The sequence below is a fragment of the Lingula anatina genome, chromosome 8, assembly GCF_051362555.1.
Source record: "Lingula anatina isolate TDL-2025a chromosome 8, LinAna3.0, whole genome shotgun sequence".
NCBI lineage: Eukaryota > Metazoa > Brachiopoda > Lingulata > Lingulida > Lingulidae > Lingula > Lingula anatina.
This window is the reverse complement of record NC_141774.1, coordinates 14,611,737-14,629,166: the sequence shown is the minus strand read 5'-3', so window position 1 is coordinate 14,629,166 and position 17,430 is coordinate 14,611,737. Positions and strand designations below refer to the sequence as shown.

At 36.2% G+C, this 17,430-nt stretch overlaps 1 protein-coding gene across 1 annotated transcript; it reads right to left on the bottom strand.

Annotated features, from left to right (window-relative positions):
• Positions 1 to 156: 156 nt before the first annotated feature.
• Positions 157 to 15,567, bottom strand: LOC106169835 (replication factor C subunit 1). The gene is made up of 24 exons (XM_086993966.1): positions 15,260 to 15,567; positions 14,117 to 14,608; positions 13,858 to 13,954; positions 11,966 to 12,058; positions 11,148 to 11,353; positions 10,725 to 10,820; positions 10,167 to 10,599; positions 9,784 to 9,944; positions 9,187 to 9,291; positions 8,520 to 8,699; positions 8,064 to 8,177; positions 7,428 to 7,728; positions 7,050 to 7,150; positions 6,359 to 6,470; positions 5,653 to 5,747; positions 5,184 to 5,321; positions 4,590 to 4,685; positions 4,055 to 4,153; positions 3,666 to 3,820; positions 3,225 to 3,342; positions 2,674 to 2,819; positions 2,030 to 2,243; positions 1,324 to 1,533; positions 157 to 983 (listed from the first exon to the last, which is right to left on the bottom strand). Exons 1-24 carry the CDS (start codon positions 15,260 to 15,262, stop codon positions 897 to 899), a joined length of 3,852 nt encoding a protein of 1,283 aa, XP_086850092.1. The 5' UTR covers positions 15,263 to 15,567; the 3' UTR covers positions 157 to 896.
• Between the last annotated feature and the right edge of the window lie 1,863 nt (positions 15,568 to 17,430).

Genomic DNA, 17,430 nt, shown 5'->3' with positions numbered 1-17,430 from the left:
ATTAGGCTGACATTTTTGTACAAGGCGACTTGACCGACATAATCGCTTCTCAATAATAAGTACAGATCTAGTTTTTCATCTAATTTCCACCTAAAATAATCAACACCCCCTCCCAAACACAGATCTTTTTAAAACTAAAACACAATATTCTCTCCATTATAGTACATATTTTTATTCTCTCTTGGTCACATTATCGAATAACATTGTTAATTGCATATATCTTGATACTTCAACAAGAAAACCCAGTGCTGTACAATTCATATGGTTAGCAGTTGCTTTTGCATGTCTTCATGTCTATTACAACACTGGTATAAGGCAATGCATTGGCCATAGCTGTTTTATTGGCCACAGATGTCCGTTTTATAGCATTAAACGTCCAATCTCTCCAGTGTCACTTAACCCCGACAGAAAATCAATATCCATCTCAACAAATCACTGCAAAAGTCCGTATTATTATCCTGGCCTTGCTCCTGTAACTCCAATGCTTTCAACTGGTATTACAATTAACGTGAACATCTATGGCGATCCAGGAAAGAGTTAGAGGGGAGGGGGCACAGTGGGCCTCCTCCCCCCACCCCCCCAAAAAAAAAAAAAGGATAGTTCCATCTCTATTTTCTACAACGTCATGTCTTATAAATTTGTAGGAAACATCAGTTGTTTTTAAGTATGCAAGGACGCCAGCAAAACGTGATCAAGTATCATTAATACTCGTTGTTTTCGTTGATTCTTCCTACTGAATCTCGCAGGAGGTTGTCCTCCTTTTGTATTTACCATCCATAAATTATCAAAATTGTTTGTCGCTTCTTCCTTGATTTTTTATACCAACTTTTTGAGGCGTCAATCATTGTATATATCTATATACATAACTCATTTGTTAATTACTTTGACCCTGGTTTTTATGACTTCTTTCCACGACCTTTGCCCTTTCCTTGACCTTTGCCCTCTCCCTTTCCTTTGCCTTTAGCCGCAGGTGGCTTTTTAACCTGAAATAATAATTGCATATTTGTATCAAAACAATTCTACAATATACAAATCTATGGATTGATTTTTCAAATCTAGGATCCTAGAGAAAGATAACACATGAAAAATTTTATGTTTTTTGTAATTGTTATCTAGGAGAGAGTGAAAGAAGGTTATTTAGTTTGTGTTTTTATTTTTGTTTAGGAAAAAAGTATTTAAATTAAAAAAAGAAAAGCGAACAAAACAAGCACACAATTGGGCAAAATTGTAAGTAAAGAAATCACCCCCAATTCTCCAATTGCCCTACAACACATAAATTGATCACCGTAAATAGACAAGAAGGCCAGCAAATAAAAACCATACCTTAATCATTGCATCAGCAGTCACTTCTTCCTCCTCTTCCTCATCCTCTCCTCCTCCTCCACCTCCATTCTCTCCATCTTCCTCCTCCCCCAGCCCAGGGTAATCCTCCGCACTGCTTACACTCTTCTTGCCCTTCTTCCCCATGTTAGACACAGCGTAGGGCGTCATGTGGGCTTCTTTATTGTAGGCTCGGGTGAAGGCAGACTTCACCTGGGTTATTGATTGAAAAAATATATAATAATTGAAAGTATTGTTTATGATTATTCTATAAAGGAAATAATATAAGCAACAGAGAGAGCAAGTCTGCGCAGTCAAATTAACACAGGAAGACAAACCATTTGAGTAACATGTGTGCCCTTTGGGCTTTACGGTACAGTGTACCAGTTTAATCCAATACTGTAATGAGGTACCATCTACGCCTGAGGCTCATCTTACAAGTGACTTTGAGGCAAATTTCACACACCTGGAGTCAAAGGCATATCAATCAACTAACACAGCACTGCTGCATTACACATGCAAATATTTATAGTTCTTGGTACTAGTATAAATAACTACAGTCTGGCAGTCCCAGGATAGCATCTTGGAAGGGACAAATGGGCAATGGTGTCCTCCCATCTACTCCACTGGGTCACTTCTAGTATATTTTATAGTATATTTATTTATTATTTATTATTATCCAGAACAACAAAGTATGGTAGTGGGGTACCTTGGAAGGAACAGAGGCCATGGGGTCCTTCCGTCCACTCCACTGCGTCACCTCCAGAATGTTATCAAAGTCTTCTCTCAGTAGACTGTACTCGTCCATCATATGGATGACATCGGGGACACCGTCCGCGTCTCCTTGTACCAGGGGCTGGGTGAGGGAGGACCGCAGGTGGGGGAGATAGTCCATGGCCAGACCCTCTTTGTTGGCAGAAACCCTGAAATGATTATTATTTTTTAAATTGATTTTTGTAATCAATTGGATGGTATTTATTTAAGTAAATGTGTTATACCCTGATTAGAATCATTCATAATTACGCTCTTCTTGAGGGAAAAAAACCTGAAACTTCTTTTTATTTTTAGTTTAAAATCAATCAATTTAATCAATTTGTTTGTAAATATTTTTAAAAATTTTAACGAGTATAAAATCCATAACAACTCGGAAGACACTCATGGTTTTAAAGAAAATTCCTTAAATTTTAGTTGAAAGTTAGTATGCAAATCCATTTTAACATGTCATACCATTCTGGTTGGAGAATAGCATTTAAATTCAGAATATAATTTTTCAATGGCACCTTATGATTTTGCAAACTTTTATTCAGTGTTTCAATTTATACGAGATTTTTTCACACTAAACTATAAACCTACTTGAGACACATGTGAGTCCTCAACTCCTGTAGAATTCTGTCCACTTTATTTTTGCTGGAGTTTTTACCCAACCAGCTTGGAAATGAGACCATCTGAGGGAGAGAACCCCTCATTAAATCACCAGGGATAACACTAGAGAAGATGGACTGAAAGGAAGAAATAATGGGGAAAAATTATACATTTTTATTCAAAAGCACTTTTTTGCCTCCCCCTCCCCACCCCACACCCCGTCATCAACAGTACATTACACATAGAGAGTTCATGGAAAAAAATTACAACTTAAACAATGATTCTGCAAATTGTGATGTTCTGTTAGTTTTGCAATATGGTTTGTTTTCTTTTATTTTCTTTTGGATAAGCAGATTAAACATGTTAAGAGCTACCCATATCAGTTTGGCAGACCTAAACTAAAGCGAATCATTTTTCTAAATGCAGCTGATAATCATACTGACATTGTTCTTTCAAAGTATTCAGTACATAACAATATTATCGATTAAAGAATATAACATTATCAAAACTCCGAGATTCACACCACTAATTTTTGACTTTACCTGACTTGTGAGCAGGCTCCACCTCTGTTGACCTCTGATGACCTTTGACACCATGTCACCGTCACACATGCTGTCAACAGCCTGGCTAATCAGTCGTAGGTGCTTCTTCATATTACCTCTGAAATAATTCACACCAATAATTTATCTTTCAACATCTCACTTATAAGGAATATGACAAAATATCTTTACTGGCAACAGTTAACTAAAAAGTCAAAATTTCAGGTACTTTAATTTCTTAAAATTCCCATCCCTGCACTATGGTAGCGATTTTTCAAAAATTAAACAGAAGTACATTGAGACCCAAAATGCTTGTGCCCACACAAATAAACATAAATATACAAAATTTTCAACTAATTCAGAGTTTTCCATTCACCAGGTGGCAGCAAATCACAAAATCCCACCACACTACCAGATGGCAGTTTACATCCAAGACAGACTTACTGTGCAGCCTGGGGAGTTGTCGACAGGTAGTTTTCATGGACAAACAGAGGGGTGAGGTCATAATCCTGGAAGAACAGGTCCTGTTTGTCTGCCAGAGTCATTCCAGCAGTCTCCGCTCCTCCCACCAACACCTTACGGCAGATGTCAAATGGACCCTGAACACAGAAAAATAAATAAATAACTACCTTAACGTCAATAAACATAAAAACTAAGGAAAGGAATAAATCAATGTATTAAATAAAAAAAAATAATAATTAAACTAAATAACTGTTTCTATTGTTTTGTCCTAATAAATAATTTACAAAATATCTTCAGGATATTAAAAACTTATCTATCAGTAAATTAGTCATAAATACTTCATTTTTTCTTTTACAGAAAATTTCCCTTACAATCTTCATGTCTTTCTTGGCTTGGTTGGCATCAGATTTTGCTTGCTCATATGTTAGGCTCTTGTCACTGGCACTCCACATGGCCAGATTGTGAATTATCTGAAATATGAGACACAATTTTATTGATGATCCTCTTTTCTTCCATTCTAATTTTTCAACACAACATTTTGTTTAGGAAAAGAAACAACCATCAATTTTCATCTACCACCACTAGCTTGGTACTGCCTGACACAAGTGGAAAGGAAATTACATGACAGGAAAAAATATGATTCTGATGTGCACTACTCAAAAAATTGAAATTGACCCACAAACAAATACAAAGGGTATGTCTGGCAAGGAACATGTTCCTGTTCATCACTAAAATTCCAACAGAGTTTGACCCAATTATTTTTAGACAGACTACCAGGGGACCCTGTGGTCAGAGGGGAGGATCTTCTCATGATGTATTTCACCATCACACATTCTACAGTTGTCTACTCGAAGCGTGATTTTAAAAGAAGACGCTGGAGAGAAGGACAACTGTCCTCACACACACCTGTCTGATATCGTGGTTTGCGCCAGCTATGATCTCATTCAATGCAGGAGGTGGCACTTTTATCTTCTCCTTGAAGCAAAGGGACAGCATGGGACCCTAGAATAAAGGAAGACATCTTAGGATTGCTCCAGATAACTTGCTAATGATGTGTGTGTGTGTGTGTGTGTGAGAGAGAGAGAGAGAGAGAGAGAGAGAGAGAGAGAGAGAGAGAGAGAGAGAGAGTCAGTCCTGTGTGTTTATGTGAGGCAGAGATGTGTGCGTGCGTGCATGTAAGAGTTAGTGATAGCAAGAGAAAACAGAAGCTTATATATGACAGAAATAAAGAAGACATCACACTTTATGTCCAAGAGAACATATTTTTCTGCTTGTATTCATCAATAGCACCGTCAACAAGATGAATGTCACAGACTCTTTAGGACTAGATACACTACAGACAAGCGATCAAATATGGATGCATCGTGTGCCTTTTCTACTTATAAATACTTGAAAATTTAAATGTTGTCAAAATAATGATAACTGACACAAATTAATGAAATAATTTACACAAAATAAATAAATATATAAAAGAAGTCGAGCCTTCCTGCCTTATCTCACCTTAATCTGTTCCAATCTTGGTTTATAAAATCTTAAGTCAAAGCAGTAATTGGCTAGGGTCCTAATCTTGGGGTGATTCCTGTCATTGCACATACATATTATAGGAATCTTGGTCTTCTTCAGCAGCTGAACCAGTTCCTGTTAAAATAAAAAAAAATCATATAAAAAGTTGCATTTCACTCTACTGCATATTGATAAGATAAGGAGACACCAAAATCTTAACAATGAGTTTTCACCCATGTTCTAATTTATTAAACAACTGTATAACAGTCACTACCATCATGTTCACCACAACAAACTGATCTAGATGGATTCTGTATGGTAAAAATGTCCCCCCAAAAAACAGAAGTCTGTTGAATACTATACATGTTAATTTCACATGGCAAAATTTCACTCCAGACCTAAAATCACATTTTTACAAGAAATGTTACGCTATGAAATAATAATGAAATGACAGAGGTTCTCCCACCTGTACTCCTCCCCTGTCCTCATTGCCGGCCATCCCGTCTACCTCGTCCATAATCAGGCAGTGCTTCTGACCACTGGAACTGCTCTGACCACTGCCTGTAGGACGGAGAACAAAGATATTTAATCACAATAATACTACGATACATAACTGGCAACATACAGTGCATAACCAAAATATCATCATACCACAGAATTTCCCTTCAGACCGAAAATCACATTTTTACAACAAATGTGACGATATGAAATGATAATGAAATGGCCGAGTGCTACTGACCACTGCCTGTAGCATGTATGACAAAGAAATTCAATCACAATACTATGGCCACATTCATAACAGCAGACCAACTAGTCCGTGGATCAAATATGGCTAACCTAATTGAATGTTTGTTGCGTAATCCGTGTGGAGAATCGATTCATTGTCAATTAGGGGATAAGACTGCAAGCTTTGAAGTGGGTCTCTATATTTGAATGCAGCATATGATACATAAAAGACAACATACAGTGCATAGCCAAAATGTTATCATTTGATATGTATATAAATGACATTTGAACGGATTTTTGTTTTAACACCTGACCTAAATATAAACATAAAATTGAAATATAGGACATAAAAAAACTAAAATCTATAATATTATAAAATAAAACACTTATCCAAGGATAAACCAGCATGTCATTTAAAGTGAATACAGTTTTTTTTTCAAACTTACCAAAGAAATCGACCAAAGTGTGGTTACTAAGTGCCTCCGCCACCTCCTGCTCCAGACTCTTCTTGTTCCTGGTGTCAGACGCATTCAGTTCTATGTACGAGAAACCTGCCTCCTGGAAGAAAAGAGCGCTGACATGTGGAAATTTTTCCTGGTCATAAACAAAACCGACTGTCTTCATCAAAGAAAACTTAAGCCTCAGAGAGCAATGTTTTTTAGGGATATGTTGATCAAATACACTGTACCAATGTTACCACATAACATATGAGACGCAGTATTTTTCGTTGTCAAATATTTCATTGAGTTAGCTTTGATACATAAAATGTGGCAAACATCATACAGATATTTGGCTGTAAGAAATCCAATTCAAGTGTAAATCCAGTAATAGATATACACAGTTACAGTAATCAAGCTGAAGAGGGGAATGGGGGGGAGGGGGGGAGTTTGACAAACACAAATTTGGTAACAGAGGTTTATTTGTCAAAGATACTATTGCCTCATAAGCTGATAATTTACAAAGAGGTTCCTGGAATAAACATTACTCAAATTTATGACAATTTTGCTGGTTCTATTAACATATTGAAATGTTAATTTACTTATGCGTGTTTGTGGGTGGAAAGGCAGGTCAGGGGTGGGGTGGGGGGCTTGGGGGGGGGGGAGAGGGCGAGGGGGGGCGGGGGGGGGCAAGCATTACCTGGCATACAACAGTGGCTGCTGAGGTCTTCCCCACTCCTGGTGGCCCTGATAACAATGCTGCTCTGTACCCAGCACCATCTGAGTCAAAACGACTGAATACTGAAAACAAGCAAAAGCATAGATTTCTGGTTTCATAAAGTCTATATAAAGGACCAAAAACGATTCTACTGAATTTTACAAAAGATTGATGTTTTCATGGAACAAAATTACATAAGTATTCAGTTCTAAATCATATAAAACAACTAATTATTTGTAGTATTTTCAAAGAATAAGAAAAAAATCCATAAAACAGGTTATTTTTCACTGGCTCATAAATAAACACATACCATGCCAGTAAACAATTATTAGAACAGTCAGAAAATTAATTCCAACACACCTGGCTTTTTCCCACTGGCAATATTCTTGTGCCAATTATTCAACCAATGAAACAACTTCTTAGCATTACTCTTGTCTCCTTGTTGACCAATCAGCTGCTTCATACTTGTAGGTTTGTACTTATCAACCCAAAGTAAGCTCTCTCCTGGTTTGTCAACACCAATTTTGGCTTCTGATTGGCCAGATTTTGTAGGGGTGGACTCTGATAAGCTGGTTTTTCCTGGTGTGGTAACAGAGGCTTCTTTTTTGAGAGATGTCTTTTTCCCTGAAGCTTCATTAACTGCCGATTTGTTTAAAGAATCCTGGAATAAACATTACATATAACATGAAACAGCAACGGCAAGCTTTTTAGTTCTATGAACATATAAAAATCTTAAGTTACTTCATTTTAATTAAAATCAAATTCGATCATCCACAATACAGTTGAAACTAATGATCTGTTTCAGTTGTAACAGCTACATTTATTTGTAATATTTCCATGTTAAGTGTTGGTTAACATTTGAAATGGACGTTGAGAGCTGTACAGTACTGTTTGAAGTTAATCAAACATTTCACTCTATCCTTTTTATAAAATAATGTCAGTGATATCAAAAGTACATTAAACATTTTAAATGATGATAAAACAATGAAAATAAACCTCTTTGACCATCTTCTCTGCTGCCACAGTGTATTTGGACTTCTTTCCAGGAAGAGTTTTGATTAAATCCAGTACACCATCTTCATCCAGCTGCTTGGTGCCTAACTGCCTTGCCTTCAACAGATTTGAAGGAAAAATATTAAAACCAGATTTACCAATCAAGTACATTAAGAAACTGCACATCATTCAATGTACCTGGAAACAGCAAGTGCAAGGAACACTCGAGTTGGCCATTCTCCACTTTTGCATAACATAAAGTGATATTATTTTCAAAACATTAAGGAGAGAGAGAGATGTTTGGATAAGGCAAGTTAAAAGATTCAACAAACTCCTAATTGGTGTAGGTGCATTCATACACGTAAATATCTCTATTTTATTACTTCTGTGAGAAGTGGAGTGGGATATAAATAGGATGACAAAATTATAAAGAATAAATAATGACAACTATATCCCTACCTTAGACAGCTTGCTTTCCCCTGCGTCTCTCCCCACCACCACATAACTTGTCCTCTTACTGATGCTTCCCGTCACCTTGCCGCCATACTTCTCTATGGCGCTCTTCATGTCATCGCGTTCAAACGACTCCAGGACACCCGTGATGACAAATGTCAACCCCTCCAAACAGTTGTCACCACCCTGAGAATGAAAACTTGTGTCATCTTCATGTTTAAATAAATAAATAAATACAAAAATAATATAAGTCACACACTCAAGACACACACACACACACACACACACACACACACACAGAGCTGAAACCTGAATAAGACACCCAGACTACAAGCCTCCATGAAAATGGAAAAATTGAGACATCTTCTTGATTGTATAAGCTAATAAATTGTATAAACTAATAAATAATTTAATTAATTAATTAACTGATATTTTTGAAATAATTAATGAAAAAACAAATCAACACATAATTAAATAATCTAATTAAATAATCAGTTAATAAACATCTGACTGGGCAAAATAGACAAATAAAATGATGCAATCATTTTCACATCTAACATATAAAAGAATTACCAAAATTAATGGAATCAGTTATCAAATATTACATTAATGAACAAAAGGCACGGGAAGGACCCCATGCCCTTCCCCAGGGTCTATCCCTCTAAATACACACCTCAGGTACTTCCTTGGCTCCCAAACTGCTGGGGCCGGCTCTGGTCAGGTAACTTTTATAACTGCTGCCCTTTCTCTCCAGTGTGGCAGGAGTACCGGGACTGGACTGGAAGAATGACGACTTGGGTTTAAAGAGATGTAACCAAAAAGCTGACTGGACTGTTTTTCCATTTATCATATACAAAATGTGATTTTGTTTTAAGGAGATGTGATCAAAAAGCTAAAATGAATGAGTTTCTCCATTTATCATATGCAAATATTTATCATAATGACATACACAGACTATATACTTATCATATATAGAAATGTACAAACACTAAAGTAAATATAATATGATTTAACAAACTTGACTAAAAAGCTGACAGGATCTAGTTTCTCACTTATCTTAAAACTTACATCTAGAATCACTAAAGTGATAAAAAATTGAAAAAGATATACATACTTTATTTTTGGTTAATCGCACAAACTGAAATACAGACATCCATATAATGACAAAGTTGGTAGTACAGTTTTTAAACTAATTTCACAATCTTGTCTATTAATCTTAATTGTCCCCAAACACCTGTGTTAAATTTGACATCAACATGACTTTACTTACCTCAGTTTTTTCTGGAGTAGCTTTCACTGGGGTTTTGGCTTTTGATGGGGTTTTCTTCTGAGGTGTTGATTTCTTTAATTCCTTTTCTTCTTCTTCTTTGGTGTTCATGAGTTCCCTTGACCTAGCTTTGGCAGCTAGTTTCTTGGCCAAGGACGAACTTTCTAAAAACAACATGTTCAGATAAATAACCATTACATACTAGAATATGAAGTACTGTATACTAAATGATGTCCTATTTTAATACACAGTAATGATATAACCATCCTCTTTAAAAGTAGAGCATGTTGACCCAATTAAAAATTTATCCAAGTTCTCTATGAAAGGTCACTGTAGTTTTTCTTTTTGGCTAGGTTCATATGAAAGAAAAGCTGTGGTCAACTTACCAGTTTTACTTTCATTTTCTTTCCTTCTAGGTGACTGTCGAACACTTTGCTCACTAGATGTATCCGATTTAGCTGGAGTACATGACCTTGACCTTGAACGTGTCCTTGGTGATGACCTCTCTGGTGTCTCTTCAACAACGCTGACCTCACTACGAGATCTCCCTTTAGAAGACGACCTACTTTTCTGGGGTGTTTGATCTGATGTCAATGTTTGTTTCTGAGGCGTCTTTGAACTTGACCTGGATTCTTCTTTGCGAGGTGTCCTTGAACTTGACCTAGATTCTTCTTTCTGGGGTGTTGTAGTTCTGGAACTTCTCCGAGGAGACTCTCTGACAGGTGTTTCTGCCACTGTTATTGATTTAGATGGCGTGCTGTCATGTCTTCTTGACTGACTAGATTTGCTTGGCGTGACCTTTGTGCTTTCTATCTTTGTCTATGTGGCAAAAAAATATGTATGATAAAAATAACAGTACCATGTAGGTAATACATATATATAAGAGAGAAAGCAACAAGACGTACTTAATGCACTGAATAAAAAATGAAGGAAGTCTTAATCACCTTCTTAGCCTGTTGTTCATCTAGTAATTCAAGTGTCCTTTGGAAGTCTACGTCATCGTGCTCTTCCTTGTCCATACTGGGGGTGTCCCCATCAGGCTGAAATCACATATACAGTAATGAATGACAAACTTAAAACTCCTTATATAAAACATTTTCCATAACTGTAAAACACTAAGAAAACCACACATTTTGACACAATCCCAACTTGCTTTCTGGTGCTAATTGCTGGTAATTAAAAAAATATTTCTAGGTATTACTTGTTAACAAAATGCTGTTGTGAGAAAAGCAACAAATCACTTTTTTCCTGAATTTAGCAAGTGATTCCTAAAATAATATTGTAAAAAAAAACATCTAAAGGATACTAAAGCCAAATCAAGAGCAACGATGAGACAGGCAAATTATCTTCCTCATGATCACACTCACAGCTTTTCTCTTCAACGCAGCCGTTTTCCTCTCAGATTTCTTGACACTGCCCCCTCCAAAGAAATCTGAAACACTGATTTGTTTTTTCTTCTCCTCTGTTGATTTAGCTGGAGTAGTTTTCTTTGGTGTCGGAGCTTTCTGGGCCTGTCGTTGAAAGGCGGCCTTGATGGGATCAACATCAGGACTCCTGTCTCTACTCTGATCATCTTAAAAATAAAATCAAACACAATTATTAAATGAGGAAATTTAATTCTAATCAATTTTTTTACCCTTTTAACCCCACTAATCAATTATACAGAATTCTGAAAATCTTAAAATCTACTAGCCCAAAGCAAAAATTGGGGCCTGTGACTGGAGGAATTACAGACATGATGAAACTGACTGCTTGAAATGCCAGTGGATTTTTGATATCACAGATCCTCTGGACTGGCAAGGATTATGTGGAAATATAATACATAATAATAAAAAATCACATGAAAACATAGGCTAAAAGAAATAAAATATTTAGTTTGAACCAGCACAGAATTGGGAGGACCTGCAGATTACATGTACTTGGAGTGCAGTTTCCACTGACCTTCAGTACCTCCAAAGTCCCCACCCCCCCACCCCCACCCCCCATGTCTGGAATTGAGGAAATTCCACTAACCTACTACCCACTTTACTACCAACTGGCATAGAACCAAAGGTTAGCATTTAACAAAAGTGTGTGCTAAAAGAGAGCCTCTCTGTGAAAAAGTTTGATCTGAAAACCAACCAATAAACCACCTTTACCATCATGAGGCTGAGGCCGGGAATGGTAGGTTAGTCTTCATACCCACCTGAATCTGAGTCAAGTGTCACAGGTTGTTTCTTGTGCTTTTTACGTCCTCTGCCTTCATATTTAGGTTTAACTGCAATATCTTCATCAGATTCTACAAAGCAGAAGTGTTAATGTTTAAAGTGATATAAGATTGTGCCGATATATATATATATATATATATATATATATATATATATATATATATATATATATATATATATATATAATAATAATAATAATTTATTTATTTCAAGTCTAAAATCCATAAAATGTTCAATAGACTGTCCAACATAAAATACAAAGAAGTTTATAGATAAAAATGGTTAAGATATATTTTATATAAATAAGAGCTAAACTAACTTAATTGTAATAAACAGTAATTAAAAGTAAAAAATCCAAGGTTTCTTTAAAATTATAAAATTTAAGATTCATGAATAAAATGTCTTAAAAATATGAGTTTTTAATTCCTTTTTAAAAGATTCTTGTGATTCTATTTGTCTAATAAAAATTGGCAACTTATTCCACTCTACTGGTGCAGCTACACAAAATGATATGTCACCATATGATTTTAACCTTGATTTTGGAACTTTCAGTAAAAGTTTGTCACCAGACCTCAGGGATCTTTGAGGGCTATAATGTTTGACTAAATCAGTTATATATGGTGGAGCTAGATTATAAAAAGCAGCATGTGTAAAAACTAAAACCTTAAATAAAATTCTGGCCCTAACTGGCAACCAGTGCAGATGCTTTAAAATTGGAGTGATATGGCAATCCCTAGGCTGTAGCATTAAAAGCCGTGCTGATATATTCTGGATGCGTTGTAATCTTTTGATCTTATCATCTGGACATCCATATAATATAGAATTGCAATAGTCTAGCCTGGAAGTTACCAATGAGTGTATAACAGTAGCAGCAGCAGATTGATTCAGATGTTTCCTTATGGTACCAATATTCCGAATGTTGAATAAACAAGACCTTGTGATGTTGGAGATCTGATTGTCCATTGAAAGTGTAGAATCAAAGTATACTCCAAAATTTTTTACATGGGGGGAGGAAAATGCCATACTAGCTCCAATTTTAAGTTGCAAGTTATGAGCAAGGCCCTTGTTGTGGGGTTGAGTAATGACTAAAAAATTCTGTTTTTCCATCATTTATCTTCAATTTGTTTGAAATGAGCCAACCTCTGAGGTCTGATATGCAATCAACAATTGTGTTCACAGACAATGCTGGATCATGGATGTTACAAGATGTGTACAACTGGGTATCATCGGCATAAAAGTGGTAACCTATCTTATGATAACGCAGAATTGCTCCAAGGGGTAAGGTGTAAACACAAAACTTAAGCGGGCCAAGCACGCTCCCCTGAGGAACACCAAATAAAAGCTGTGAGAGTTCAGAAAGCACACCATTTATATTAACTTGATGCATTCTCCCAACAAGATAGGATCGTAAAAGATCTAAGGCCTTATCTCTAACCCCTACACTCTGCTCTAGAAATGTCAATAAAATATTATGGTCTACTGTGTCAAACGCAGCAGACAAATCTAACAGTACCAATAACATAGCAGAATGTTTGTCAACACCACTTAACAAATCATTTTTAATTCTCAAAAGTGCAGATTCTGTGCTATGATTGAATTTGTAGGCTGACTGCATTTCCTCAACAAGATTGTTTGCTTCTAAATGCTTAAATAGTCTAACTGCTATAACCCTTTCTACTACCTTAGATAAAAATGACAAAATATATATATATATATTTGTATCTATTAAGAAATCTATTTTCTGACAAAAGAATTTTGCTTACCAAATGGTGCATGGCGTATTTTTGTCCTCTTTAAAACTTAACTGATTCTGAAATGAAAAAAAATATGGACCATCTACCATAAAAAAAATAGCCTGAACAATTCTTACCTGATTCAATCACATGGGTTTTCTTTGCCTTCGATTCCCGGCTTTTCTTGCTCTTTTTTACTATAATTTCCTCCTCCTCCTCACTGTTACTTGATATCTGAAGATTAGTAATAATAGTAAAAGATAATTCATCTTTCTCCAAAGATGTATGCAAAATATGATCAAAGAAGATATTGTGCTTATAGAGGTTTGAGTTTATTTTAAATCTACACAAAACTTTTGCATGTTTTGAATGATACACATGTATCCATTTCCAAACCTTTTTCCTTTTGGATCCAGACTTCTTTTCTTTTTTCTTTTCTTTTTCTTTCTCTCTATCACTTAAGTCACTGTCATCAACAATCATAACACTGTCTTCATCTTCCTCATCTTTTCCTTTCTTGTTCTTCTTGCCACTACTTTCCTTGCTGCCAGTCTTCTTTTCTTTCTTTTTCCCATTTTCTGAACTTCTACCATTTTCTACTACTGGTGTTTTTTCACTCTCAGACTTTTTAGAAGAAGTCTTTTCATCTGAGTGCTGCTTTAACTTTTTAGGGCTTTTGTAATCTTTAGTGTTATCATTGACATCTGGCTTAACAGATTTGTTACCACTGGTTTTCTTTTCTTTTGATCCAGGTTTTCTGTTCACTGATTTGTCTGAATGTTTTACTGGTTCTTTGCCATCTACTTTGGGCTTCTCTGGTTTTCTTTCATCCTTCTTTTCTTTTGGTTTAAATTTCCCAGCTGCAGGTCCAAAAAAGTTCCTGATATCCTGTAACGGGTAAAATGAAAAACTCATGCATCGAAAAAATTAATTGTTTTGGTTCTTTTTTAGATAAATCTTACAATTGGTTTCTTTCCCCAACAAAGTTGGATACCAAAGTTAAAGTATAGGGGATGCAAGGGGGCGGGGGGGGGGGGGGGGGGGGGGGCAAGTGTCATATTATTAAACAAAACTAAGGGTGACAAGGTTAAATTACCTTCCTGAAACATCTGCTTTAAACTCTGTTATTCAAAATCCAGTTCCGAAATCATTCAGTAATGGATCACAATGCCAGTAGACAAAGGGGTGGGTGGAGAGAGACAGAGAGAGAGAGAGAGAGAGAGAGAGAGAGAGAGAGACAGAGAGAGAGAATGAGGGAGGTACATGTAGCTATATATAGAATATTAATCCAATTAAAAGTGTGAGTTCAACAAAGTCTATCTATACACAACACAGGTCTGACATCTAGGATGAAGAATTTGTTTAAAGCTCACAAACAAGCAAAAGTTATCCAAATTATGACCGACGAACTAACACTAATACAAATAATTTTAGCTAGCAAGCATCGGCTGTGAAGAAAGGCCTGTGCCTCATCTCACAGAGTAAAGTTTTATGGTCTCAATAACCAGTACGATGCTCATACTTAATGCCCATACCTACCATGCTTGAATATGTCACCTGCTGCAAATCGTGGCGATTAAGCGGAAAAGACCATTTCAGTTCGCATCATGTTTCATTTCGCGCCACTTTAAGCAATGCGCATGTTCGATGACCTATTTGTAGTCTCGTCTCGTCATATTCTTTCACGGCAAACAATGGCTATGGTGACACATTATTTTGCTGTATTAAAGTGCATAATTTTTGGGTTGCTTAAACATGATTCCACACGTCCAAATTTCAAATTCAATCACCACAGAGCAGCAAAAATAAGGCTGTATACATCAGGGTCGTGTGCATGGATGGCAAGATAACACCGATTATACATCAAGTGACTTACTGGTTGGGAAAGACGAGAGCAATGCATTATCGATTAATTCACTTTTCGCAAGGTCAAACACACCAAATCTGGTCACTGATATTCGTATTATTTTATTTACAACTATGAAGACCTATCTAAGACCTATCATCAGATTCCCATTATTACCTTGTTCTAAATCAGTGCTGGCACAATATTCCATAATGTTAAAAGGCCGGTAGGCTAATACATTCCGTTTTCCATAAATCAACTATTTCTGTTTGTTTTGTAACAGAGACTTTGCGAGACGAACGGGATTTCCATTTCCGTATTTGAAAGTTTTACACGGTATAAGCCTAACATTCTCCATATATTTTAAACAAATTAATTTTTTTATCAAATAATTTTTCTTTTACCAGAACCCCAACAATATTGTATAGGCCCCTAATTTACCTTGTAATTTAACCCCAGAGGTCGCGCGCACTACAGGATATCGTCAGTGGGTGACCCAATCATTAAAACTTCTACAGAGATTCCCAAAATTTACCGAGTTTTAAGTACAGGTCGGCTATACTGATCACATAGCTAGCAGGCCTACCGGTACGTAGGCCTCGGGCTCAAACCCTGCACATGGAAAAGAATTTAACGACTACACGTTGTAACTTCAACAAAATGATATTTTACTGTACTAAATTAGTGGTTGCATCATGCAAACGTTGTCAAGTCTCCGATCCGGTCGATTAATCAAGATCTCCACTTTTCTGTAAGATTTTTATACACAATTATATGAATCAAAATGTCAATCAACCACGTTTCCATCAGAAACTGCATATGATTGGTTACTTGCACACAGTTCAACCCAGGCCCGCCCCAAGAAGATGGATACACAAGGGCTTAATTCACTTTATCGAAATTTAAAGGGTTAACAAGTCTAAAACAAAGGCCATAAAATTAATTTTGAACTCCATAGGTGTGAAATTTAACTGATCTATACACCGAAACAATATTATTTAGTCTACAAAGTACCTATACACTGAAACAAATAAAGACTAAGGCTTCGTTCACAAGGAAAGTCTATTTTCTAAAAAACTATTTTCTATTCGCGGTATATCTTGTGATCACGGTCTGTGCCCTGAATATCCCGCGGCGTAATTACTGGCTTTGTGTAAGTAACTGGCTCGCGCTGCCAGTAATTACGCCGCGGGATATTCAGGGCACAGACCGTGATCACAAGATATACCGCGAATAGAAAATAGATTTTTAGAAAATAGACTTTCCATGTGAACGAAGCCTAAAAGACGTTAGCTTCCATGCAATTACAAAAATATTATACCGATATTAACATTTTATTGACAAACAAATTTAAGTATACAAAGTAATCATCATTTTAAAAAACAACGTTAAAATTTCACTGTTAATTGTCGAAAATACAAAAAAAAAAAAAGCCACCAATATGGAGAAAATTCGAGATAACACGTGCTAGCTACATTTAGCACGATCATCATCGAGACAGATGAGAATGATTTAATTGGACAGGTGACAACAACAGCAACAAAAAGTATAATTGCATGAAAACCCTGTCAAAAATTGATTGATTGATGAAAGACCTACAAATGTACAGGTACCTGTACACTGCCTACACGTATATGATCACCTGATGCACAAGTAGCGCCGCAAGATTTTTTTCGTCATCTTGATCACTTAAAATGTTGGGATGACAAGTGATCGTTCAAGTAGTTATTAACGTTATCCACGTGAACAGTAATTCAACTGTGAGAATCATGTAGGCCATATATACCTTGTAGTATGAATACCTAGATGTGTGAATTGTAATGCTTCTTGTCATAGGGCCTATATACACGTACATATATGCATG